Source organism: Larimichthys crocea, chromosome III, assembly GCF_000972845.2.
Source record: "Larimichthys crocea isolate SSNF chromosome III, L_crocea_2.0, whole genome shotgun sequence".
Taxonomy (NCBI): Eukaryota; Metazoa; Chordata; class Actinopteri; family Sciaenidae; genus Larimichthys; species Larimichthys crocea.
Genome location: NC_040013.1, coordinates 677531 through 704942, shown reverse-complemented (window position 1 = coordinate 704942; position 27412 = coordinate 677531). Strand labels below are relative to the sequence as shown.

At 40.8% G+C, this 27412-nt stretch overlaps 1 protein-coding gene across 5 annotated transcripts in view; it reads right to left on the bottom strand.

The window, feature by feature from the left end:
• The window catches only part of abca2 (ATP-binding cassette, sub-family A (ABC1), member 2), an 85245-nt gene that overhangs the window by 7261 nt on the left and 50572 nt on the right, over positions 1–27412 (bottom strand). For all 5 annotated transcript variants that reach the window (XM_019273102.2, XM_019273103.2, XM_019273100.2 and 2 more), the window contains 28 exons: positions 27186–27314; positions 26940–27107; positions 25456–25552; positions 24292–24465; positions 22224–22326; positions 21870–21984; positions 21143–21333; positions 20061–20211; positions 19767–19971; positions 19314–19478; positions 18761–18941; positions 17885–18097; positions 17498–17694; positions 16871–17044; positions 16380–16576; positions 14053–14173; positions 13546–13836; positions 11169–11390; positions 9651–9753; positions 8561–8886; positions 6884–7097; positions 4041–4146; positions 3856–3967; positions 3710–3770; positions 3353–3527; positions 3125–3240; positions 1258–1405; positions 287–410 (listed from right to left, as the gene is read on the bottom strand). In XM_019273102.2, coding sequence (XP_019128647.1) covers positions 287–410; positions 1258–1405; positions 3125–3240; positions 3353–3527; positions 3710–3770; positions 3856–3967; positions 4041–4146; positions 6884–7097; positions 8561–8886; positions 9651–9753; positions 11169–11390; positions 13546–13836; positions 14053–14173; positions 16380–16576; positions 16871–17044; positions 17498–17694; positions 17885–18097; positions 18761–18941; positions 19314–19478; positions 19767–19971; positions 20061–20211; positions 21143–21333; positions 21870–21984; positions 22224–22326; positions 24292–24465; positions 25456–25552; positions 26940–27107; positions 27186–27314 — 4579 coding nt within the window. The remainder of the gene's footprint in view (positions 1–286; positions 411–1257; positions 1406–3124; positions 3241–3352; positions 3528–3709; positions 3771–3855; positions 3968–4040; positions 4147–6883; positions 7098–8560; positions 8887–9650; positions 9754–11168; positions 11391–13545; positions 13837–14052; positions 14174–16379; positions 16577–16870; positions 17045–17497; positions 17695–17884; positions 18098–18760; positions 18942–19313; positions 19479–19766; positions 19972–20060; positions 20212–21142; positions 21334–21869; positions 21985–22223; positions 22327–24291; positions 24466–25455; positions 25553–26939; positions 27108–27185; positions 27315–27412) is intronic.

Genomic DNA, 27412 nt, shown 5'->3' with positions numbered 1-27412 from the left:
AAAGCAGAAAGTCATAAGAACTTTTTTCATGGGATCTACTGACAATGAAAAATACTTCACAACAAAAGTATAATAAAAAAATAACATCATGTTAATAAAATCGTTTTATTCAATATTTCTGTATTCAAAGTACAGGTGACAACAAACTTCTGTTCCAAATTTGATGATTCTATTCAATTCATTTATATAGAACAGCAACATCTTTGTTCAAACATTGAGTCATACTGAAATATTCTGTTCACTTCACTTCAGCGTTCTGTGTGAGGCAGCATAGTGATCAATGTACCTATTTTAGCGTAATATTCGTTTATGTACTCGTTGTAGGCCATCTCCATCAGACCATGGCCAAGGTTGTAGTTGGGGAAGATGAGGAAACAGGACTTCAGGTAACTGTTGACTTTTTTCAGATCCTGTAGGAAAATATTTGAAGGAATAAACACAGAAACATCCAGAAGCCAGATGTCAAAATCTGTTGCAATACAACAACAAATCCATTTCTTCATTTAAGTGGTGCCATGCAAGCCAAAAGTCTAAGAACAGAGGAGGCACAATCAGAGTACAGGCCATGGGGGTTCTTCCCAGTAATAATACAAATTAAATTTAAAAAATCAAGAATTTGATATTCAAAGAATCGGTTTTTATTTAGTGAATACAAAAACTTTATTTTGAGTAAAACTTCTAAAGCTTCTAAACTGCTGCCACACAAGCTAAATCCTGTTTACTTGTGGGGGGCATAAGTTGACATAAACAAATGATATTATATAATTTAGAAAACATAGACAATAGAGCAACCTGAAAGGAACCTGACAACATGGTAATGCTGTACTGTTTCCAGACACTCATGTGATTAAAGTCAGGAAATCAGTCTGCACTGATCTCTGAGTGGATGTGGGTGACTGTTACAGTATCTGCTGTCCACAGCTGTTCTACACTCTCTGAAAAGCTTCTCCTTCACTTCATGAAATCATCTGAAGGCAGTAGGATTGACATGTTAATGAATCCACAGCCTCTGAGAAGTGCCGTGCCAGAGTGCAGTGCTGTAATGTACAGCCATTCACTAAATGTACCTTCATTTAAGTGAAAACAACTGAGAGAGTATTTAATAATGACACAACCGCTGATTTAGATTCACCTTTACTCTTCTAAGACTAACATTAGAAAACATTGTTTACTTGGGGTTGAACCTTCAGAGTGTGTCTGTCAAGCTCTAGTATCTGAGCTTTCAAAGATTAGTCATGAGTCAATGAGTCAACTGACCTTATCGTGTTCAAAGAGCTGGAGCAGAAAGGTGGCAACAGTTGCAGTGATGCCTATGAAGAGGTTGATGACTATGAGGAACACATAAGCTGTACTGGGAACCTCGAACCAGAAGGATGCTGGGTACATGATGGGGGTGATGGACCACCTGAAAGGTAAGAGCACAGAAGGTAGTCTCAAAGCTTCAGGACACAAGACAGAAACAAGTTGAAGGCACTTGCTGATATTTTTTGAGTTACATCAAAAAACATGAAGATACAGTAAAGTTTCAGATTGGTGGTAGTAACTGTATTCAAAGCCACAGTAAACACTGCTGCTGTTTTTCTGGCTCACATTTGCCAGGAGTTTATTTATCCAATTTATCGAGTTTCTTTCACCATTTTCTAACATGAGAAAGACTTAGAGTAGAGTAGAAAGTCTCTCCCTCTCTCTCACCACCACCATCTGTAAACATACATGTCTCATTAATGCATGTTAATGCATGTTACTAACTAAACTTCTCTCGTCCAGCAGGTTCTCATGGATCGTGGCTGCTGCTGTGGTCCTGCATGACGTCCTCTACATATATTATTACTGTCATTATTACTACTATATCTCCATTACAGTTTATAGTTAGTTAATGATTTGCTGCTGCTGTGCATCTGTGTCTCTCTATCACAGGTTCTATTGCTACTGTAATAATTTTATCATTCATTGTGATTCATTGTCATTTTATCAGTCATTGTAATTCATTGTCATTTTATCAGTCATTGTGATTCATTGTCATTTTGTCAGTCATTGTAGTTGTACAATATGTTTGTGTTGATTTGTCCTGTACACGTGACATCCATTGCACGTCTGTCCGTCCTGGGAGAGGGATCCCTCCTCTGTGGCTCTTCCTGAGGTTTCTTCCACCTTTTTTCCCTGTTAAAGGTTTTTTGTGGGCAAGTTTTTCCTCACTGGAACCGAGGGTCTAAGGACAGAGGGTGTCACTCCCTGTACTGATTGTAAAGCCCTCAGAGGCAAATGTACTTTGTGACTTTGGGCTATACAAATAAAATCTGATTTGATTTAATTTGCAACTACACCACTAGATGCCACAAATGCTACACACTGGTCCTTCAAAATAAACTGCAACCACTATACCACGCCATAATTAATATATGACAGCTTTAAACAGGGAATGCAAATTTGAGCACATTTCACCGATTTTAGCATCACTCCACTGGCTGCCTGTCCATTTTAGGATTCATTTTAAAGTTCTTTTATTTGCTTTTAAGGCCCTGAATGGCCTTTCCCCACCTTACCTCTCTGAGCTGCTGCACCCCTACATGCCTAGCCGTTCCCTCAGGTCAGCTGACCAGCTGCTCCTGACTGTCCCTAAAGCCAGGCTTAAGTTCAGAGGGGATCGAGCATTTGCTGTTGCAGCCCCGAAGCTATGGAACGAATTGCCGCTGCACGTGAGACAGGCCTCTTCTCTGTCTCATTTTAAAACCCTTCTTAAAACCCACCTCTTCTCTTTGGCTTTTAACACCATGTAGAGTGTTGATTTTATGTGTATACATGCATTTTGTTATTTACGTATTTATTCTTGTCTGTTTTTATTTTATCTAGTGCCTTTTATTCATTTTATTTTTATTGTTTTCTATCTTTCTATTATCTACTTGATGTTTTGTTGTGTTTCTATAGTGTTATTTATTGTGTTCTATCGCATTGTGCAGCACTTAGGAAACCCTGTGTTTGCTAAAATCGTGCTATATAAATAAAGTTGATTAGATTGGATTGGATTGAATGGTAAGAATCTGATTATTTGATACATTCAAAGTCAACCAGTCGGGTTGCTCTCCGACAGTGTTTCAGTGTGTGTGTGTACTATAAGCGATCTCACCCGTAGAGAAGAAAGAGTGAGAGGACAGCAGGGAAGTTGGTTGGGGAGGTGTATGCTGGCAGGTCGAACACAAACAGAATAATAACACAGCATGTGGCAGGTACCAGGTAGTTCAGCTGAGGAGAGAAGAGAGGAGAGAACATGTTCAGACCTGGACAAACACTGCAGTATTCACATAGCCCTCTATCTGTTAGCTTCAGTCATACACACACACTGTATCCTCCTCACCATGTCCCATATGTAGTTAGCCAGCCAGTAGATGACAGGGTCACAGCCACTGACAAACTGCAGGTGTTTGGCCTTTGTGGATTTCTCTGCAACCAGGAAAACCACAAAGCTGGCTGGCACAAAAGACATGGCCACAATAATGAAGATGGCAATCACCACATCTGTCCCCTGGAGTCTGAAAGTACAGGAAAGAGGAGAAGAGAAGAGAAGAGAAGAGAAGAGAAGAGAAGAGAAGAGAGGAAAAACATGGGATGATTTACACAAGGTCAAAATCACAAAGGTCAAATTGCTACTACTGTAAACCATCAGAATAAATTATGGATGAATTATGATTATAGTTGCTGCTGAGAAACTTACAAGTAGTCCAAAGAGAGGCTGGCACTGGTTCGATTCATTGGGTGGTTTGTCAGTGTGATACCTGCAAAACACACATGACAACCTCATAACCAAACAAGAAGTACACACCTTTATTTAACAACACAAAGTCTGTCATATGTAATTACCATAAGCTGCAGGGTTGCCCCTGGATGATGGCAGGTTGGCACGCAGGATGGCGTTGTTGAGGACGTTCAGGTATGTTGGCATGCTGTGGTAACCCTTATTGTTGTACAGAACCTGGACAGAAGAGGGCGCTCTGTCAATAGCTGTTTATATTGGATTTGTGAATTTCTGAAATTCAGACAGTCACCTGAGCTGATCTGCGAACTGCTATCTTGCGAACCATCGGAGGTATGTTTCTCCCAAAGGATGCTGGGATTGATTTCTGGATGTTCCCCACTGTTAAACCACCATATCTATTGAGAACAAAATGACAAATACAAATAGGTAGAATTCAGGTATATCACTTTGTTATCAACACAAAATGTAATTACAATGAAGAGCAATGAAACTGAATTCAGACTTTGTTTTCTGATGCTAACCCAACAACCACTAAAACTGTGAGCCTTCACGGCCCATTCTGCACATGCTCACATACTATTTAAGTTACAATATAAAAAGATTGGTCAGAATGGAAGCAGCAGAGGCTGAGATGTGATGACTAGTCTCTAATACAGGTTAAGCTACCAAAATGCTGCATCCTTCATGACCTTAGCTGCAGCTTAGTCATACTCCCCATTTGTAATATAAAACTGAAGCTGTTACAGGTTATGTTACCTGACACCTGCTAAAGAAGATGCACACAATGCATAAGACTCCACTCCACACATAACCATGTTCTGTAATGCAGCCATCAAGTTTAAATACTTCTCAAACTGTTTTACAGGAGGATGCTTTGAACAGCTGTTCTACCCTTTTCTTTTTTGTCTTTTCACTGCAATTTTCAATCAATGAAACAACACTGATAGTTTATTTTTGCAAAGCTTGTCTCACATTTTACTGTTTCAAATAATGGACAGGACACAGAGTTGTTTGGAGACAGTCTTACATTCTAAATTTGAAAAGGTCCAAGTTTGAAGGTCCTTCGCAACCTTAAAATTTTAAACTGTGATCAGACTTCTGATCTGAAAAATGTCACTGTGGCCCAGCTGCCAGACACCCGATTCCTCTGATGCATCAGCTAAGAAGACTCAACACCCAAAACTGAACATGGTGCTGAATGTATCTGCTTTGAAAACACAAATTTGCTCCTAACAACAAGCCTCAAGCTGCTCCTTAAAAATATATTACAAGTTTGTAAATCATTTGATCTCAGCCATCTTAAATCTCTTTTCAGATTTGTTTTGTTTTAAAAGAATTCATTGAAAAGGTGAGAAAATCAGCAGTATCTAATTCTTTAACATACGGTCTGGTGGTGTGTGGACTGAATGACCCTCACAGACAGAACACCTGAACTTCACATATTTTCCCGTCTCTCCTCACAGTCACACTGACAGCACCTGATGTTGAGGCAGGTGAAGTTCTGTCCAGCAGCACTTCCAGTTACTCTGATTTGGAGTTTATCTGTGAAGGCTGCTTTGCTAAAGTGGCCAGGTGCCAAAAGCTGGATACAAATGAGGCAGTAACTGTTAAGATCCTCAAAGACAGATTATATCCAGGACACAGAGAAAGAGGAATAACTTTGGACTCCTTTTGATTCTTATGACATACAGTTACATCCCCTTTCTGTAACCTCTGTCACAGTATGTACTTTAAACTGTTTCATGTCTCCACTCTTCTTCCAGGTGTCAGATGTTAGTAAGTGTCCTGAATGAAGATCTTTGAGCGGTTAGATCATATGGGTCTAAACATTTGAGATGCTGGATTGGAGTCTCTATGATCTGATCCTAGAATTAAAACGGAATCCACTGCCGTTGAGAGAGGTCTGACCAATTGCACAGCAGGTATGTATCATTATTCTTATACTCATAAATGAAAAAAACCATACCCTAACCCTAACACAACAACACTAAATCCTAAACTTGTCCTTTCTTGTTTTGTCCTTGCAGATATTGGTCGCTTTGGATGGCGCAGCCTTCAGGAGCAATTTGGGGTTCAGTATATTCAGTATCTTCAGTAACTTCGACATGCAGACTGGAGGGGATTGAACTGGGAATCGAACCCGCTCTGCCTCCGAGCCACAGACGGAGGCATACTGACATCAGACCTGACAACATTAGTTAGTCAACCAGAAGGACCAACCCTTCACTGTAAAATGAATGGACTTCGATGAAGCCATTTCACAGAGCCTGGGTTGGAGATTCAGCCAGCAGGATGCAGGTATCTTCATCTGCTGGCTTGAGTCATTTTTCTAAATATCTACATTTCTCCTCAAAGGACTTCAGATGTTACTCTCAGGCTGCCCTTCACTGAGTCTACTGATGTGTGGGCAGTCTGCGTCCTGGCCTTCCTCTACCTTGCTTGTTGCTGAGTTGCTGTCCAATTGAGGACTCAGCAGACTGGATGAACACCTCTACAGCCTCCACAGGAGGCTCCAATGACGAAGATCCAGCTGCCTGGTCTACGGGAGAACTACCTAATGTCTTCTACGACAAACAGCAAGAAATTCTGCACACTGCCAATCACTTGTACTGACATTATTAATAGGTCCTCAGATTGTCATCGGCAAAGATCACAGAAGAGGTCTGTGATTTACTGAGTAAAAGGATGATCAGTGTCCAGAATTCTTTGCTTGCTTCCCAGTCAAGAGTTTCTGATCCTATGCACCTCTCACTAAAATTTCATAGTGTGATATCATAATCATAGCATTAATGATAAATAAATAATAATTGGACTGAGGAAATGTCTTTTTTTCTGTTTCATTCAGTCACATTTTTTCATGGCTGAGACACTTCACAGAAGAATGAGGCTGGGAGGGACAGTAGGGTTTATGATGCTTAGCCAAAAACTACAAGAGCAATAGAGAATGCATTCATGCAAATCATGATTCTTCAATGAATTTAGTGTTTGATGTGGTGTAAAATCAGACTCATTGATGTTTGTATAAGCCAAAAACAGCTGTAGGATATTGTTCATATTCTTCAAAGTAAGGTAACGATCAACTTGGTAAAAAAGCTTAGTTACCTTACTTTATAAAATGCACAGCATTCCTACCTGTGCAGGCGCAGTCTGTCTGATGTGAACAGCAGATACTCAGAAACGTTTCGGCCTGTGATGTCCACCAGGATGTCACCTGTCACCACCTTCATGATGGGCGGCCGGCCTCCTACCCCACTGGGGCAGGAGAAGCCTGTCCCCTGCATGGAGCAGGTACAACGCACCGGCTCATGGACGGAAAGGGGCAGGGTAGGAGGAGATGTCACAGGCTCTGAGCAAACATAAAAGAGGAAGAGCACAGATGGAATTAATAACACACTGTTTTTATTAATTCACTGATGTTTTCTTTTTTTCTGTTTTTCTTGTTGCAGTTCTTTGTATCTAGCTGCCAAAATACCTGACTGTGCTCATCTGACCTGTGGAGTTCCTCAAAGATCAATCTGGCTTATTTTCCCTCTATATGTCCACTTTAGACCACGTTATATGTCAGTTTTGTTTCTGTTGCTACTATGCTGATGATGTTCTGCTTTATCTATGTGAATGACATCTGTGCATACATAGTTCTCTGGCTACTACCCTAGAGTTGGTTTTCCAGAATCATTGGGATTAAAATTGATTAAGTTGAACTTTTCAGTCCTGTTCTTTTTAATAAAGACTCATTGCCACACTATGCTCTTACTTATCTTTTCAACAGCTCAAATTAATTATCCATTGTATTGTCAACTTATGTTTTCATTATCTCTGCATTCTTTTGTAAGCCAGGAAACTAATGCGCAACTGTGTTACAATGTGGTCTAATGAAATATCAAGAATTCTTGATAGGAGTAATGACCAATTACTTTTTTTTCTTTTTATATTTTATTATTATTTTTTTTCTAAAGGGTGGCTGAATGTTCATGCTCATGTTGTACATGTACTGCATACATGCACACATAGAAACATTTAGATGTCTGCACATTTCAGATATTACATCTGTATATACCATGAATACACACAACTGAAGCGTAGGCAGGCTCAAAATATAATATGGATTAATGACCTCTTTCACATAGACTTAATGAGCTGGCCCTGTTTAGCATATTCATTCTGACAGTGAGAAACTGTTAGAAGGAGGAAAAAAGAAAATTCATAAAACATTCCTAGCTAATTCTGAACAAAGAAAAAGGTGTGGTTATCTCACCACAAAAATAAGACAATGGTGAATATTTTCTAAACGAGTCTAATCCGCACCTAAAACATTTAACTGATCAAATAAATCAAATCAGATTTTATTTGTATAGCCCAAAGTCACAAAGTACATTTGCCTCTGGGGGCTTTACAAACTGTACAGGGAGTGGGGCAGGACTAGCATAAGATGCTATATGTGACTGAATGTACCATCTATACACTGTCAACTGTTTTAAATAGTTGAAGCTAAATGTACTAATCTAAGAATTTGATATTTTATCATAAAGGATGGAAACAATGGGTGAAGAGCAAGTAAAGTATGAATAGCAGTTAAGGGTGGGCTTACTGAGAAACAAGGTGTCTGCTCTGCATAAACTGCCTACAGTATATCTAACCAGCAGATAACCAGATCTTTAGAGGGCCAAGCTGGTCAAATGATGCAAAGGACTTACCAAGAAAGTCCCAGGGTCCCACAATTACTTCACCCTGAACTATGATATATTTGAATCTACACATATTTAAATGGGTTGCACATATAAAAGTGGTCGCCTTATGAGATGAACTCACCATGGACCGTGGTTGGAGGGGCAACTGTAATGTTCCACAGTCCATCTTCGAAGCGAGGGTCTGGGTCATCTGAAGGTGCCGGTGATGGAGGTGGGGGTACAAAGTTGGAGAGAGGGACCCCTTGGGTGAAGGAGTCAAGACACATGGAGTCAAAGTAGCGGGCAGCCAGGGTCTTGGAGTTATTGGCGCTGGGGTTGAGGGTCTGGGCCAGCTGGTCCAGGGTGCTGTTGAAGGGGGTTTTGAGGACGCAGGTAGCACCCACACCTGAAGGCAGACGGAGCGTGTTGATGATCTTCTGTGGGCTGGCATCTGGTGACAGCTTACTCCTAAAAGGGTGAGACCAAACATGCAACAATGGAAATCTGCACGGATTACTGAAGTCATAAAGAAATCCATTCCAAAATGGAATTTGTCTATTTCTGCAAGGGGTCTGCACAAACTCTTTTGAGTATCCATTATTTCTAGGTAAGGAACAAACAGATGTACTTTTGAAGGAGGGGCTCACATTTCTTCAAGTACCTACCCTGGAACCACTGTTGATCACTTAAATGGTACCCCTTGTGCATACTAGTCACAAAGAGACCCCAATTTCAATGCAGCTGAAAGGGTCAACATACACAGTCCTGAATCTGTGTATAGTAATGGACCAGCTACATTTTTGTTTTAATTTGTTACTGCCCACAGCATATTTCCAACCACCAAGCCAGACCAGCTGGACAAAGCACTGCTGCAAGTCATGCAACCGCCCCAGGAAGAGGGGATAAAGAGCCAGGATAAGAGCTATGCTAACCTAGCTTGGAGCTAAGGTGGCTCCACTACCCAGCCGACTCCTGATGTTGTGCCCACATCTTGGCTCCATCACAGCATCACAGATCAAGCTATTGGGGGGTTCAGTGCGTCATAAATATCTTTTTTAAGCTCAAACTGAACATTTTTTATTTTACTTTTATAGTGATCAGTTAAAAGCATCAGCAGCAGCAGCATCTTGATGTTGTTCATATTTTTGTTCAGTGTACATTTAGTAGTAGATTAAAAATAGCACTAAAACAGTGTCCTGCATAATGTAACTGTAGAACAAACATCATCTTACCTGTACTGAGGTCTGTTTTCATTGGCATAAGGAATGAAGTTGCCTCTAGGCTGGGTATAGTTATGATATTGAGATGGGGACAAAATCAGGGGCGGCAAATCTCCTGTAAAACAAGACAAACGTAACATTCAATAAATACAGAACACTGTTTTTTATTAAACAAAGGCACCAACTACAAGAAATTAACAGCCAACATTATAGAGAGAGCCCCATACATCATAAAGACTTCTTACATTCTTTACAATTTTTAATTTATCGAAGCTGCAGTCTATTAGTAGTTATAGTAGTAGTAGTTATAGTTACAGTATATTATAGTATATTTTGATATCACAATGGGTCAAATGACTATGAATGTGTCATATGAAAGGTAAAACTGGAGTGACAAACCCACAGAAAATAATTCCAGTTATCATCAGGTGGATGTCAGTAATGTGCCTGTTGCGTTAGGCAACTGTTTGCTGGCATGTTAGTGAAATCCTCAAACCACATCAATCATCTGAAATCTACAGCTGCTTTGATGAATGCTGTTTGCAACATAAACACAAGCTGCTCTGCCACCATTCATCTGTACTACACTGAGTTTGTTTGATTCTTTGCATCTTTGGTGCACCGTGCACAAAAAATTAAAAAAAAAAAAAAATGCCCTTAACACCATTACCATTTTGAATGTTTTTCAGTTTGCAGAATTATATATATAATATATAAAATAAAACACTATTAAATAAAACATTTCTGATGTGTTTGGCATTTTCTTCAGTAAATGCTCTGGATACCTCCTCCACCACTAGTGATACTGTGTTATCAGAGCGCCGTAAGAAAAGCACTCATAGAGAAGCAACTGTAGGAGTTGTTGAAATAAATGTAGGTTGAATACAGTGATTGCTCTCTGTCTGTGCTTTCGAATCCTTGTCTTCAGCAGCAGGAGACCTGCTTGGTTTCATTACAGCCATTTAATAAGTGACTAATTTACAGCTGGGTGAAGTAATTAACCCAAATAGGGCAGAATTAATGCAGTCAGCTAAATAGCCGTAATCTGTAATCACTAATATGGTGACAATGAACTGCTTCCATCAGTATTATCATCAACACTTATTACGGCTGCAGCTGGTGCATGCCCTATGTGATTAACCCGTTTATGTACTTTGTGTTTCAAGTAGAAATGTGTGGTCCCCAAAGTGAGACTGCTCCAGGATTGGGCAGCTGTGGCTCAGGTGGTAGAGCTAGTAATCGGAGGGTCACTGTTTCAACTCCCAGCTGCCCCAGTCAAGTTGAAGTGCCCCTGAGCAAGATACTGAATCCTAAGTTGCTCCTGATGGTTGTGTGAATGTGTGCGTATCGGGTAGCTTTGCTTAGTATCACTGTAAATGCGAAGCACTTCACCAATACTACGTACAGTGTGCATTCACATGCTTGTTCACTGAGTGTACTATTTGCCTTGCAGGACAGAAAAATAATAGTTCTCTCTGTCCCAAGAAGCAGGATAGAAATCTGCTCTTAACTCTATGTGTAAAATCTCACCAATCTCAGGCACAGATAAAGCCACAGTCATGGCCACACAGACAAAGAAGGCAGGAAGGAGGATCTGAGAGAAGAGGCCCTTGGTGTTCCTTTTAGCACAGTGGAACCTCTTGACGATGAGGCCATGAAACTGGCTTAGCTTTAACCACCAGCCCTCCAACTTGAAGCTGCCCTGCCCCTCCAGGACCTCCGGCTCTGGTGACGAGGGGTTCTCTGCATCGCCTGAAGACATCATATGAAAAAAAAGGTTGATGAATAATAAATTGAATGGCAGTATTTCTACATGTATGAATGATTTTATCTATGTAATCTAGATAAGTAAAAGGCTCAAAGGTGTTTATTCAGGAAGTCTGATTAAGAACAAGATCTCTTCTACAGCAGAGAAAAAATATCATACACAACTTTGCAACTGCACAACAACTCAATGACTGACACCACATTAATGAAAATATTCAGAAGAATTATTATGAGGAGTAAAAGCAATAATAAACAGTAATAATAATAACTCCTTTCAAATGGAAAGGTAATACCTTCTATATGTCAATGAACTTTTCATATGACTTATATATAACTGTCACAAGTAGTAGGCACTGTGGTAACTGGGATCCAGTGGTTTAAGAGTTTCCCGGTTTTTATCTTCTGTATGAGTACACGTTGAATTTTGTAGAAGTATTGGCTTGGTAACTATGTATTATAAGCTAGAGAATGCCTGGGTGCAGCAGAGTTGACGGGGGGCCTAGAACGGATCCTTGTGAAGATCAATAATATCACAGCTGAACTGTATGACCTGTGAACTTGTAAACCTCCTGATTGTCAGTAAGTAGGCCTACATGTCTGTGAGTTTTGGTCACAGCATAGTCAGCTCCCCTGTAAACAGTTAACAGTTATGTCTGCACTTGGTAGTAGTTGGTAGGCTTTCATCTGTTCAGCAGACAGCAGATAAATGTAGATTTAATACCAGTGGGGTTACTCCACCAATTTAGCACTGCACTCCTTCTAACATTGTCACACAGCTCACAAAAAGGATCAATACTGATGCAGCAGAAAGAATAATATTATATATAGTCTTTTTTATTCTATATATCTTCTTCCTTGTCTTGGCACCTATATTACCCTCAATGATACCTGACTGCTGACAGTGAGGATCCCAACCACCGAGATAAAGGCCTTTTCTGCCTGCTGTGGAAGAAGGATCCTGCACTGAGGATCAGGAAGAGCTTCTACCCTCAGACTACTAGAATCCTGAAGGAGGACACTGCCTAAGACCGAATCTTAAGAATACTTTTCTTCATAACTGATTCATTATTATTATTACTTATATAGCACCAATACTTTTTTAAATATATTTATTACAAGCTTTATTTTTGATAGAGACAGCTGAAGAGTGACAGGAATCTGGGGAGAGAGAGATGGGGAATGACATGTGGGAAAGAGCCACAGGTCGATTCAAACCCTGGGCAACTGCGGCAAGGACTGATCCTTTGTACATGTGGTGGCTGCTCTACTAACTGAGCTAAACAACACCTAGATCTTACACTAGTTTGACTTTATTTATATACACTCACACTCACATTACTAACCATATTACACTATTTTTAATTAATTGATTATTTTTTAATTAAATAAATAGCAGGAGCTCACAAAAATACATTTGACTATGATTATGTGTGACAAATGACAGAGGCCTGGTAAAAACCAACTCCTGACTATTTTCACTTGTAATGAACTTGAAAAGAAAGCCAAGTCAAGTGTTTGCTCATGGTGGAACTGTTGGTCTCTGTAAATAACATTATAAAGAGTACAGTCTAGACCTGCTCTGTATGGAAAGTGTCATGACATAACTTTTGTTATGATATGGCGCTATATAAATGAAACTGAATTGAATTGTCTGTGGACAATAAAGACTTTATGCAACTTTTTTTCACATACACATGACGTATAAACACATTTATGTCTAACTTTGAAGTCTTTAAAAGACTTTAAGGAGAGAATAACACATAACTGTCAAATGCAGTGTCACAGCATCACAGAGGCAGAAATGTGACAGAACATATGTAAGGAAAGGTGTGATGCTAAAATTTGTACCAGAATGATTATATGTGACAATAAAATAAAATTTAAAAAAAAAAAACTTGAGAGGCATTTCAGGAAATGTAATGTCAAAATATTTATGTTAAAGAAAGTTAGAGAAACTAAACTAAATCAAAGAAAATAGTTCTCAACATAAGAGATGTTCTTGCAGACCTAATGTAAGCAGCAGACGCAAAATCAGATATATCATATACTGAGATCATCACCTAATATTTCAGTTACCACGAGGTACAGTGACTAGATTAAAAGTCAGTGACACAGCACACCTGCCATCTTGCTGTCTTACCTCTAAGACTGGCAGAGTCAGACTCTTGGCCGTTGTCAAACAATGGACAGTAATCTCCGTAGAAGTCTGCGTAGAGTCCCCCTTCATCCCCTCTCACTGAGCCGATAGACGAAGAGGATTTCAGGGAGGACTGGCTCTCGCTCAGCCTGGAGCACATCACCAAATTACTCAGTTCCACCTCTGGCTTCTCACACTTTACTGAAGGTCCAGTCTCACCCTGTGGCCCCCCCTGGACTGCTGAACCCACTGAGGATTTCCCCACTGAGCTTCCCCCTGGTGATCCCTTCATGTCTGTCAATTGACAAAGAGAGACAGAGGAAGAAGATTATCATATTAGCCTGGAGCCAAACACTGAACCCAATGTCTGCATGTTCAGAGTCAGAACTTTTACTGAGACAGTGCACATTTGGATTTTTGTTGAGGAAGTCATGACTAATTAATGAAAGCTAAAATCTTTCTAGAGGTGTTTAGCTAGCTGAAGACACATGGGAAAGAAGACAGTCTTACCAGCATCACTGTTCTCCAGAGACTGGTCCTCTTCAGACACTTTGAGGAAGACCTCCTCTAGGGTTGTATCCATCACTCCAAAGCTGGTCAAAGCCAGGCTGTCTAAGCTCTGCTCTAAAGCCTGAAGCCAACAGAAAAGAATGCCAAATTACTGCCCAGTCTAACAAGGAATCTGCTCAAATCAGCTGTGTGACACTGTGACCTGTTGTGCATCATTTTCAAAAAGAGACTGACACCTGTGTTCAAGTGTGCCATATTTTGTAGTGTATTTGGCCATTCATTTGTTATGTTGTTCATACAGCAAGTTTGGAAACAGCTGTAAAACCTGATATGTATTTAGACTGTTTTTCTCCCATCGACCTTCATCAAATAACTTTAATCATTTCTGCAGCTAAGCCGTCAACCTGTCTCTTAGACCCCATCCCAACCAGGCTGCTCAAGGATGTTTTACCTCTAGTTAGTCATTCTTTATTGGATACGATTAATCTGTCTTTATTATCAGGATATGTACCACAGTCCTTTAAGGTAGCTGTAATTAAACCTCTTCTTAAAAAGCCCACTCTAGACCCAGAGGTCTTAGCCAACTACAGACTGATATCAAACCTTCCCTTTCTGTCTAAGATACTTGAGAAAGCTGTAGCTAATCAGCTGTGTGACTTTCTCCATAACAATAGTCTATTTGAGGATTTTCAGTCAGGATTTAGAGTGCATCATCATCATTAACATGCATCTCATTAATGTATGATAATACATGTTACTAACTAAACTTCTTCCCCAGAGTTTCTGTGCTCTGTCGTCCAGCAGGTTCTCATGGATCGTGGCTGCTGCTGTGGTCCTTCATGACGTCCTCTACATATATTATTACTGTCATTATTGCTACCATATATCCATTACAGTTTATAGTTAGTTGATGATTTGCTGCTGCTGTGCATCTGTCTCTCTATCTCTATCACAGGTTCCACTGCTACTGTAATCATTTTATCATTCACTGTAATTCATTGTCATTTTATCATTCATTGTGATTCATTGTCATTTTATCATTCATTATAATTGTACAATATGTTTGTGTTGATTTGTTCTGTACACGTGACATCCATTGCACGTCTGTCCGTCCTGGGAGAGGGATCCCTCCTCTGTGGCTCTTCCTGAGGTTTCTTCCACCTTTTTTCCCTGTTAAAGGTTTTTTGTGGGCAAGTTTTTCCTCACTGGAACCGAGGGTCTAAGGACAGAGGGTGTCACTCCCTGTTAGGGCTGCCACGATTAGTCGATTAGTCACGATTATATCGACGAGCATCTTTTTTTTCTTTTTTTACTTTGCTTTTCTCTCGAAACTGCGGCTGCAGCTTCCACTGCCTTTCTGTTGCATACAATCACACACACACAAACACACACACACACACACACCTAGGCACATGCACAGTAGTGGTAATCGGCGTCAGGCCTGACTGTACCGTAAATGATACCATATCACAGACCCTCCAGGAATTCACGATGTTGCGATTTGCAACTTCAACGCAACTTCAGTGAATCCCCGTGAATTCAGGGCGGTGTTGCAATTTTAACCAATCACCGCGATTTTTCCGCAACTTCCGTGCAGTCTACCCGGGGGATTCAACTCGGCAGGGCAGGGACGGCCACACGGTGCGGGAGGATCCCCTCATGGGACGTCTCCCAGGCACTGGCTGGGCCCTGCCGGACGCATTTCCTCCGCGGCGGCTCTGGGTCGGCTTGGAAAGGCTCGGGGGCGGAGCCGCGAGCTTTACAGCGCCCGCCCACCCGGACCTTGACGTTTCCCGGGGCCGTGGACTCTCATTAAAGGGTTAATGAGTTATCATCTTAATTGTTTTTATTTTCAGTTAGCTCATACTTCAAGCTGAAGGCTAATGATCTGATCAGCTGCATGCTGGTGCCATAAGCTGTATGTTTTACAGTCAATTAACGTATGATCCGATTAATCGACTAATCGAAAAATAATCGGTGATTAGTCGACTATCAAAATAATCATTTGTGGCAGCCCTACTCCCTGTACAGATTGTAAAGCCCTCAGAGGCAAATGTACTTTGTGACTTTGGGCTAAACAAATAAAATATGATCTGTGTGGTTTAAGGTGATGAAACTAATTGCATTTGTCCTTGTGTTTTGTTTTTTATGGACGCACCATTCCATAAAATGAGAATATTCTACATCATCTGTGGATTCTTTTATCCCCCAAAATTCAGCCTGACAGATTATCTTTGTAAACTTTGGGATTGCCAAAGTAAGTGTGTTGATAAAAAACCAACAACCATAAAAAAGATGAGGTGCTGTGTTTGTGTGTGTGTTTGTACCTGGAACAGCCTCTCAAAGCAGCCCTTCTTGACAGCCTCAGAGGGCAGGACGTAAGACAGCTCAGTGTTGGAGTCGGACACCAGCAGGCAGGATGCCACAAACTGGCGAATAAACTGGGTGACACGAGACTCTGAGCAAGGCGACAGAGAGGAGGAGGGAGAAAGAGACGAGGGAGGCTGTAGCTGGCTGCCCTGTCCTGAAGGACGAAAGGAAAACACAACATGAAGGACGGATTGAGCGAGGGAGGGAGGAAAGGATGAACAGAGAAGAGAGTTAGACAGGGAAACAATGTTTCCAGTAAAAGAGGCCAAAGTGGAGATGAAGTGAGAAGAGTTTGGAGGGAGGTCATCAACTTGAGAGAGAAGGGAAGGAGAGGTTGTATGGACATGCAAGTGTCCATATCATCCTAAAAAAACACTAATAAAAGAAAATGAATGAATGAACTGAATTATTTGAAATCTGTGGATGATTTACAGTCTGACATACACACCTCGACCTTCACACTGCTTTTTGACCAGCGTCAGTTTGTATCCGTCTCCATAGGTGCTCTTCAGAAAGAGTGGCGAGCCGCAGCACTTGAGTTTTCCATGTGAGATAATGGCAATGCGATCTCCCAGGAGGTCTGCTTCATCCATGTGGTGGGTGGACAGCAGAATTGTCCGGCCTGGGGCATAGGTATACCACGCAGTTATACACATACAGCAGTCAGCATTACAAACATGTAATGGAAGGACAGGAAGTGCGCCTGTGACAATAATGTGAAAACTGAATATAGAAGCAGATCATTACATTCCAATAGCTTGGTGTGGACTACAATTCCCACATAAAAAACTGTATCCATGACACATCTTGCAGTCTTTTATATATATAATATTATTATTATATCTTATATCTCTATATATATATATATATATATATATATATATATATATATATAGGCAGCCTCACCCGCTGCAATAAAGAAAAGTAAGCTAAGGCATTGTTTGATGTCCAAAGGATCCTGAACATGTACAGTTCGTAACAGGAGTGCCATGACTTTCCTTGGACTGCAATGAGAACTTTTGTTTAGTTTTTGGGGCACAGTAAGGATCTCCTCTGGTACTGAGCCCTCACTCACCCTGTTTATACTTGAGGATGAGGTCCCAGATGGCCCTGCGAGCGTAGGGGTCCACCCCCGCTGTGGGTTCGTCCAGAATGACGGCCCTTGAACCGCCAACGAAGGCGATGGCCACAGACAACTTCCTCTTCATCCCACCGGACAAAGTCTGCACCAAGCTATGACGCTTGTTGGATAACTCCAGGTCAACAATCATCCTTGATACACAAACACACACACACAAGAAAGCCATTGCTACTTGATGTAGAGCTGATTCAATTATGCATATCAGTGTCTGTAACTATTATACAGTAGCTGCTGTGTAGCTGTATAGTTAATGCATTGTACTGTCCAAATAAAGGCCCCAGCCTCTATTTGACATGCAAAATGCAGTAGACCTGTACTGACTTGTCCATCTCTTTGCGTATGTCTTCTTCAGCCATGCCTTTGAGCCTGGAGTAGAACCACAGATGCTCCTCAACACTCAGCTTGTCAAACAGGACGTTGTGCTGTGGACACATGCCCAGGTTCTGACGAATACGCTCCATCTCTGTGCGGATGTCATGTCCATATATGGTAGCAGAACCAGAGGTGGGCGGGAACAAGCCTGTCAGGATGGACCTGTGACAAATCAGTGAAAGCTGTCAGTAGAAGTAGCTTTGTGTCAGGCAGTTCAAGCAAGATTTATATGTTGTATGCCTCAATATATCAGATCTTGTGTCACTTATTTGAGGTTTTTAGCATAAACTGGTCTAGTTAATGATTAGCTCATTAGATAACTCATTCATTAAAATATAACAGCTGACAGATGTTCCATGTTTTCATGCTTGAGCTAGTTGATTGAGTTGAAGTTGAAATCTTTAAGGATTATATTCTAACTTTAAACATTTTTGCATTTTTACCTGAACTTTAATTTGTTGCATATGTATGACTATTTAATATGATTGAGAAGTACATGAGAATCAAGTTTTAGGGGGGTTAAATATGACAACTGTGCATGCCAAGAAAACCTCATCTTACAAGGATTTTAGGAGAAAGGAGCAGTATGTGGTTGTGAGAAGACAAGCTAACAGGCTAGGTCTGCAATTTCCTCTAACTGTACCATGTGTCATTGCTGCTGTACAGTGACAAATGACAAAATGCTTGTTAAAACAGCTGGTAATAGATCAGAAGTGGAAACTCTGAACAATGAAAAAAGTGTAGTATTGTATGCTGAAGACTAATCTTCAGTGCTGACTTTTATCATTACACACAAGCACAAGCACACACACTAGCCCCCCTCACATGGTTGTGGTCTTGCCAGCACCGTTGTGTCCCAGGAAGGAGACCACCTGATTTTCATGGAGGTTGAGGCTCAGTTTGTTGAGGGCCAGTTTGCTGCCAGTCTTGTACACCTTGGTCAGCTTGTCTATACACACCACCAATGGTAGGTGGCTCGGCTCCTCCTCTATGCCCCGCATCTCCTCTGGGGTTACAATGAGAAACATAGAAATAAATGGTGTGTGAAAGATATTATGAAGATGAAGAAACATTTCACCACACTGTCCCTGATAAGGTTCATCCAAATGACCAAAAAACACTTCCTCTTTTAGCTGTAGTGACATCAATCCACATCAGCAGTTCCAATTCATTAATGCTGGAGCCTGTAAGCTCACTAGGGACTTAATAGACATATTCTGTCTTCCTACAATATTTGTTTGACCATTACTATGGTAACTAAGTTTACAAGAAGAATGGAAAAATACTTTGTCATCTGCATAGAGAAGTAGAGACAACTAGCATCTTTACAAACAGTGTGTACGTCAATACTGTACTAAGTTTGATCTTTTGTTCACACCAGTTCTCCGCTGATCCATCGCACAAGCCTGATCTTCCTCCATCACACTGAGCCTGGCAGCCCCACCTCCACACCATGGCCAATCCCAGGTCTCGACACGCCCACTGCCTGACCAATAGGACTTCTGCAGAGGGAAGTACCATGGCCGGGGTAGCCCATACATTCCTATAAAAGAAGGAAAACACAACTGCTCTAATCTACAGAGAAAGACTAGAGACCTCTTTATCACATGTACTGCCTGAGCAAGCACAGCATTCTGAGAGACAGCGGTTTGAGCAGTCTATCATGACAACAGAATTTATACCTGCAACTGCATATCCTGAGAAAGACTTGACTCCTGCTAGTCCAGGACAGTACAGAGGATGAACTAACTGCTCTAATCTATCTGAATTCATACGTATGTTAAAAATTAAGAACATGATGGTGGAGATTCAGAGGGCAATGATTTCATACCTGGATGCACAGCTTCTATGTACCAGGTGAGCACACCATACACACCAGCGTCGATGATGAGCATCATCATGGACAGGCCCAGGTTAAAGTCATCACCTTCTACTGGTGACTGGCTGATGGTCCGCCACTGGATGCCAACACCTGCTACCTCATACAACGCAAAATACTTGGAGCCAAGGCCAAAGGCTGTGGTGGACATCAGCGACTGGAGAAGACAGGTCAGGTATTCACCTTAGTATCATCTGGATTATTTATGTAATACTTCACAGTGGGGAAAAAGAGTTTAGGTCTTACAGCGATGCATTTCTCAAAGGCAGTGATCTTATCATGGGCCACCTCCTCCCTAATGGCCACATACATGTAGGGCACGTAGCTGAGGAAGTAGATGATTCCTCCACAGGCTGAAGCCAGCTTGGCCTTCGAGTAGATAACTGACACCAAAAAACTGGAAAACAAAGGGTTACATGACATCTCTTATAGTCCAGGGATCAAAGTTATGATTTCTTGTCATAGACCATATGGATGGTGGATGTAAGTACCATAACATCACCCACTGGTCTGTGGACAACTGTTTTGAAGCCTTGGGTTTGGCGTTATTTGGGTTGGCATCTTGGTTTTTTGGAGGCAGAAATGACCATATTTAGAGGGTGGAGCTCATGGAGGAGCAGTGCGTCGACCTGACTGAGAACCTGAGGACACTATGGTGTCACTGTGATAGCCGTTCCCTAAAGCATGCCCTGCTCTTTTGTCTATTTTACTCTAAATGGGACCATAAATGAACATCATGCTGTTTGGAAGAAGACTTGGCACTAGAGAGTGAGACCATGAGAAAGCTGATTAGTGATGCAATAAACAAAGGGCAGAAGCAGGGTCTTTTTTATATAAACCTACAACCTGATTTCTTTTGGTAACTCAGAAATGATGATGTCTTTCACTTGTTTGTCTCACGTGTTTGCGTAAGCAAGTTTTAAGCTTCCATTTCCTAAACTACAGTGATTGTGTTGCTTGGTTCTGAGCCCTGAAAAAATGCGTGAGTGAGTGTTACACTTAATACTCTGCCTAATTGACACAAAGAGAGGACTAAGGTGGGCTGTGGAGACACTGTGTAAGTCCATGTACATGTGCAGCTTGTCAGTAATCACATTTCTCTTGTACCCATGAATTAGAGAGAGGTGAGTTATTATCTTAACCATATTGCTGATACAAGATGCTGCTTTCCATTTTCCTGGTTATAGAATTAGACTGTTCTGAGAGCACACTGTTTATATACAAATGTGTCTGAATGTTACAAAGAGCCAACAGTTGAGCTGTGGAAGCTGCTTCATTTTGAGAAGTGACAGATTCATTGCTGGTTCAGTGAAACCAGGAGATCTCACCAGAACATGATGGTGGCCACGGCATAGATAGTGAGGAAGAGCCAGATGATGAAGGGGTTGCTGTGGAGTAATACCCGGCCGTACTTCAAGATGGCTGTCAGAGCAGTGACAGAGATGGAAAGCTGGACAAAGCCGGTGATGAACCAAGCTACCCAGTGCACAGCGTTGTTTAGACCCATCATCTTCATCACCTGAGGAAGTATTGTGATAAATACATGTCGTGACTACTTTGTCCTACACTTACATTTATCTTTGTTTGGTCATTCAATGGCAAGGATCTCTACTGTACCTCAGTGTTATGTCTGAGATTTCAATCCACAGTATAAAATAATGTAAATTAAAGGGGTGCACCAGCCATTTAGTTTTGCAAAACTGGAACACTTGTAAATGACAAATTTATATAAAAACGGTAAATATCTGTGCAGCAGAGGCAGAAATATTCTCACTTTTAATGTTTAGCATGGATCAAGTTCCAAAGTCACTGGATCCTTCACACCATGATGCAACTTGATAATGACAGTGGCTCTTGTTTAGATTCATCATCACTCTCATTGCCAGAGGACAATGACAGGCCCCTTCCTGAAGGGTCTGAGCTGCTCAGTGTAGTTGTTATTGAATGTGACACAAACAGAAGGTGATGGTGCATTTGATGGGGACTATTTTCAGTTGCGGATTAATCCACAATTGGTGCTCTCGTGAGTATCAGTGACAGATCACACGGTCTAACCTCTTTGAGCCGGTGCTCCTTCTCAGCCACAATGTGCTGAATCATCATGGCTACTGAGTAAACCCAGGAAATCACCATGCACAGAGGCATCATGTGCTCGATCACAAACAGGAAGCTGAAAAAAACAACACAGGTCATCAAGTAAAGACCAAATACACTGTTAAAAGGGATCACCAGATTTTGTACAGAAGTGTGCCACATATGAACAATTTATAGAAACATTTTGTAATAATATTTTTTAAAACTGCATATCAAATCATTTACGGCTCACATATTTCTCTAATGTCTAGCTCATAATTACTGCTCACTGCCATGCTCAGCATTATGACATAAAGCCAAAAGCCCATGTCTTACTCATCTCTGGTGTAACACGGGTAGGGGAACATCTGAACGTAGTTACCAGGTTCCACCACATCATGGCCCACAAACGTGTTGATGATGGCTCTCTCTATCATATCTAGAGTGAGAGAGAGAGAAATAAAGTCAGAGAGAGAGTTACCAAATGTGACAAACCAAGTCTTGTTTTTGTAAACCTCCCCTCCTGTCAGTCTTTCCACAGATACAACATTTGTTGTGCGAGTTGAATTTCAGTTTCTCTCTGTACTATTTAGTTTATAGTCAGTAGGTTATTTTTAATAACAATATGTTGACATATAATGCTGCATTGCTTATTCAAATGAAATATAACTTTTAAACTGCTCTGGAACAAATGACTATCTGCAAATTAAAAGCTGTTGCTTGTAATGACTCAGCGCTGCAGAGGAGCTATGTTACGCAAACAGATACAAAGCTCCTCCGCTGCCCTAACCGTGCTCTAACAGATCACATTTCACTGCCTACTTAATCACAGCTGATAAAAAGGGTCAGACCAACAGTTGGCAGATGAAGCTATAGCTGTTTTGAGTGCACTTATGTTCAGAGATGCCACCACCTAGGAGAATAAGTGACATCATCCATCCATCCATCCATCCATCCATCCATCCATCCATCCATTATCTGTAACCACTTATCCACATCAGAGTTATGGTAGGCCTGGAGCCTATCCCAGCTGACTTTGGTACACCCTGGACAAGTCACCAGTTCATCACAGGGCATATAGAAACTAACCTCTGCACCACCATGCTGCTCTCAGTGACATCATACATCAGCAAATGTGTTGATGTGGTGATCACAAAGACAATATAATCATTCCCCAACATGAATGGAGAGGTGGACTCATCCAGAACTAAAGAAGCTTTCATTCGCTCAGCGGAGAAGAAAGCCTACAGCGTACTATTAACAGTTTTCATAGGAACTACTTTCTAACAAAGAAATTGTCCTGACGGAAACTTTTTAGAGTTTTTTTTGTATTGTGCAGAGTAGCAGGAACAGTTTCTAAAAAGAGATTTTCGTCATGTTCCTGCGTGATGTTAATAACTTTGCGAGGGAGCTGGACTCATCACAGTATCACGCAACAATCCATCTTGCCAGGCTTTAAGCCAGGCGCTTGTGTCCAAACACAGATCCATCAATATATATAAAGGATGTGTGAAGACATGAGGCAACTGTTTGCTTGAAAAACAACAATGACGTAGATGCTGCTAGCATCAAAACTAGAGAGTATCATTTTAAAGCAAAGAACGACACTGACAACTTTATGTGGTTCATTGATCTGATTGGTTGAAGTTCGTCTATAGTAGATGCTGATGATGCATTCAATCACCTGGCCAAACAACGACTTCCTCAATAGTTCTGTGTAACAAACCATCTGGCGCAGTCAGAATTTTATGTTAATGTCTTAGTGCAACATTATCATTGCCTCCATTGTACTGTGGTGGAGGCACTGATCTCAGTGTCATCTGCACTGACACATATTACTCAAAGTGTTTGTGTAATTTGTTTGGTCAAGCCCTGTCGGTTAATCTTTCAGAGCTGAAATCAGCTGTACGCTGGCCGGCTGTCTCTGGGCCGGCTCTGTCCTGTCTGTTTGGATGCATCATCCATGGATCAACTTTCTGTGTCAGATGAGCAGCTCCTCTGCATTCAGTTTCCTGAATAAAAGATGACTTGCAGTGAGAAAGTGCTTCTGCTGCAGCTTGCACTGGCATCTTCACAGGTGCACCCACTTCCCAGTTCACAGTGGTAAGCATTTTACCAGAATAAATCTCTTTTTTAGTAAAACAAAATAAACAATGCTTTTGACACCACAGTATGTCTCCCTTGTGGACCTGCGTCTGGGTCTTGATTTATGGCCTTGGTCTCGATTTATATGCAACCACACTAAAACAATGAGTCTATAGAAAGAATCATTCCGATTCCAACCATGGTGCAACAAATCAACAAATATGTAAATGTAAATGTAAATGATGTATAAAATCCATATTCAAGCCTGTATCATGATTTAGATTCCGTACTCAGGAAGCATTGTATTTCAGTCATTTACCTTGGATCCAAACAAAACCATAGAGAAAGTAGAATTTGCCCCCGGTGTTGGGCCCAGGACGCCAGTATGCCCGTCTGATCTCATTGGTCTTCTCCGTAAAGCTGGAGTTTTGTCTAATTTTGTACAGAACATGAGGTGGCAGGGAGCCATCTGACTTAGTCTGGAAAATCACACCTGAAAAGGAAAAAAGGGGCGTTGTCCAACATCATGCTGTAGGTTCAAAGTCAGTTTCTGTTTCTATATGTTCCAAAACCTCAAACTTCAGGTTTATTTGTCCTGTAAATTTCTCAAACACAACACATTCTCTTTTTACCCTCTAACTACAACTTCCACTTGTTCCCTCGTGCAGTTTAGATATCCACTGAATTTTAAAGAAGTTTGTTCTTCAGCAGCCACATTTTCTCTTATAAATATACTTGAAGAACTTTGTTTTTTTTTTTTTATATATTTTTGTTTTAACAGCAAATTAAATACAAATTTGCTCCAGTTGAAAATGCGTATAGTCAATAAATGAACACTAAAAAGACAAACTGCTCTAAACCAGTGTAATTTTTATATAAAATATAGCAGGGGTCTTCAACCAGGAGTCCACGACCCCTAGGGGGTCTGCAGAGGTACTTCAGGGGGTCCACCAATTTTTGTCTTAATAATTGATAATGGTGACTGTGAAGGTGCAGATAATTGAGAAACTACAAATAGTGGAGGCATTTGCACTCCAATTGGATAAACCAGTGGACATGTCCAAAAACACACGGCTCTTGGCATTTAATAACCAATAATAATTATGCATGAACTTTTTATAAATCATAAACACATACATGCTAATAACCCAGTATTTAAATAGGTTAATAAGGTGAAATAAAAGTTGAATAAAGTAAATATGAAAAGTTATCATAGACCAGGCTTAAAATGTGACACATTTTAAAATATGAATTACATGCGGGGTTCCCTGTCTGTTTGTTTCTTGTCCAAGGGGTCCTTGGGCTGAAAAAGGTTGAAGACCCCTGGACTATAGTATTGGTATTTGAAAAAACAAACAAAAAAAGAAACAGTTTCAGTAGCTTCATATAAAGAACATAAAGAGAACATAAAGAGACTGTACTCTCTGCTTTTACTATCAGCAGAGGTACTATGATCACAGCCTGACACAGAGGGATGACTCACTGGCAAACACAGACACGTTGTCCTGGTAGGCCTGGTTCAGGGTGTAGTTAACAATGCTGTCCTCGTCAGGAAAGCCCTTGAAGACATCCACACTGACCTGGAAGCAGAGGGGAAAGATTTAAATAAGCTGAAAGGCATTCATGAAAGAATCTATGGCTTTCTGAAATCTAGTAGCTAACTCTAGGAAGTCACTGCACTCTGCTGCTGTCCCAGTGAAACCATCTCATCCATTCATATTTGTGTTCAACAGATTAGAGAGAACATGTTCATTTGTGATGTTAGGGGGTGATTTTATCAAATGTGGACAGAAGACTAGCTTTTTCTCTCACTTCCGTTTTTTTATTACCTATGCTATTCATGTCTTAACTCCATCTCTGTACTACACAGAGAGACTGATATCCATCTGAACATCTCATGCAAGGCAGGAAGGCATTTTATGAATTCTAGGTATTAATTTACATTAGTATTATTCAGACAATAAGTTCATATTGCAGCTGAGCTCATCACTGTGCTCCTATATGGACTGAACAGGTCTTGGGTATTCTGGTGTGTTTATAGGTTGTTTCAGGGGTTTTCTTTTAGATGCATAATATTTTGCTGATTATGAATGAATATTTTACTCTAAATTAGTTTATGGTTGTTTGTATCATAATGTAATCTTGTTAATATTAGCTTTGAGAGAAGGAAGAAAGCCTAGCTTGAATAAAAGAGTTTCTGTACAACGTTTAGTTTTAGTCAAATATTTTCTTTATATCAAGATACTATTAGTATTCTGTATGTTTTTATTCATCTGAGAGTAATCAATAATACTGAGTTAAATCTCAGATAAAGAAGGACATGCTAGGGAAATCACCACATGCATAGATTCAAAGATTCAGGATGGCTGTTCACAGTCACTCTGTTGTTTTGGGGTTCTTCTTTATTCTCATCTTCATTAAGAAGCGAGCAACCAGTTTTAGAAGGATGTTTTGTTTTAGAGGGATTAGTTGTTCTCACAGCAGAATCCTCATCCTCATCCCCCCCATATGGATCTGTAGGACTATTTTAATAAATTCTCTATCTATAAGCAAAGCTTTTCTACTACAGTCAACAATTGGTTTCAAAGAAGAAAGAGCTCATTTAGCGAAGACAACATTTTCATATTTTCCAAGACTTCTCAGCCAAAAAAAAAGGCTGACTGGCTACAATGAGTTAAAGAAGCCCCTTCACAAATGTATCTATATCCGGCAACAGGGAAAAAGTGTACTGACATATCTCTCACTGAAGCTATCACAGTCCTGACACACTGTCTTCCTGAATAGTTTTTAAGCTGGATGGTGTTTAACATACTTAGTTATATAAAATTGGCTTTTATTAGAATACTTATCTAATGCGACACATTCAGGGACTGTTTCTCAGTCTGACAACTCAATGTTTCAACAATTCTGCTCTCTTACTAATGTTTATTAAATCTCAGCAGCTGTACACAGTTGCACTACAGTGACCTTAGACATGAAGCGCGTCCAGCCACAGGCAGCGTTATCAATGGTGTCCAGCTGCTCCAGCAGGGTGGAGGTGTTAGGAAGACTGTAGTTTCCCTCCATCAGACCCTGCATCAGCTCACTGTCTGTGCCATTCAACAACTCAGGGTGCTGCTGAAGCTCCGAGGACAGCTGGAGGATGAATGGAACTCATTACATGAAGTAATGCGTCATTAAACATTTGAATATATGACTTGTATATAAGTCTACCTGCTGTAACCACACCAGGTGGTTGTGCAACCGACCCTCCTCCAGAAAAGTCCTGAGCTGGGCGGAGATGTTGAGCCACACACGGGTATAGTGTGTCACGTTCCCGACAAATGCAAATGTCTCATTTGCCTGAATGCAAAAAGTAAGCAGAGTTTTTTCATTGGGGTTAGCATGAATTAATTTGTCCATACAGCTTCTACTTCTCTCTTCCTCCACCACCCTCCAAC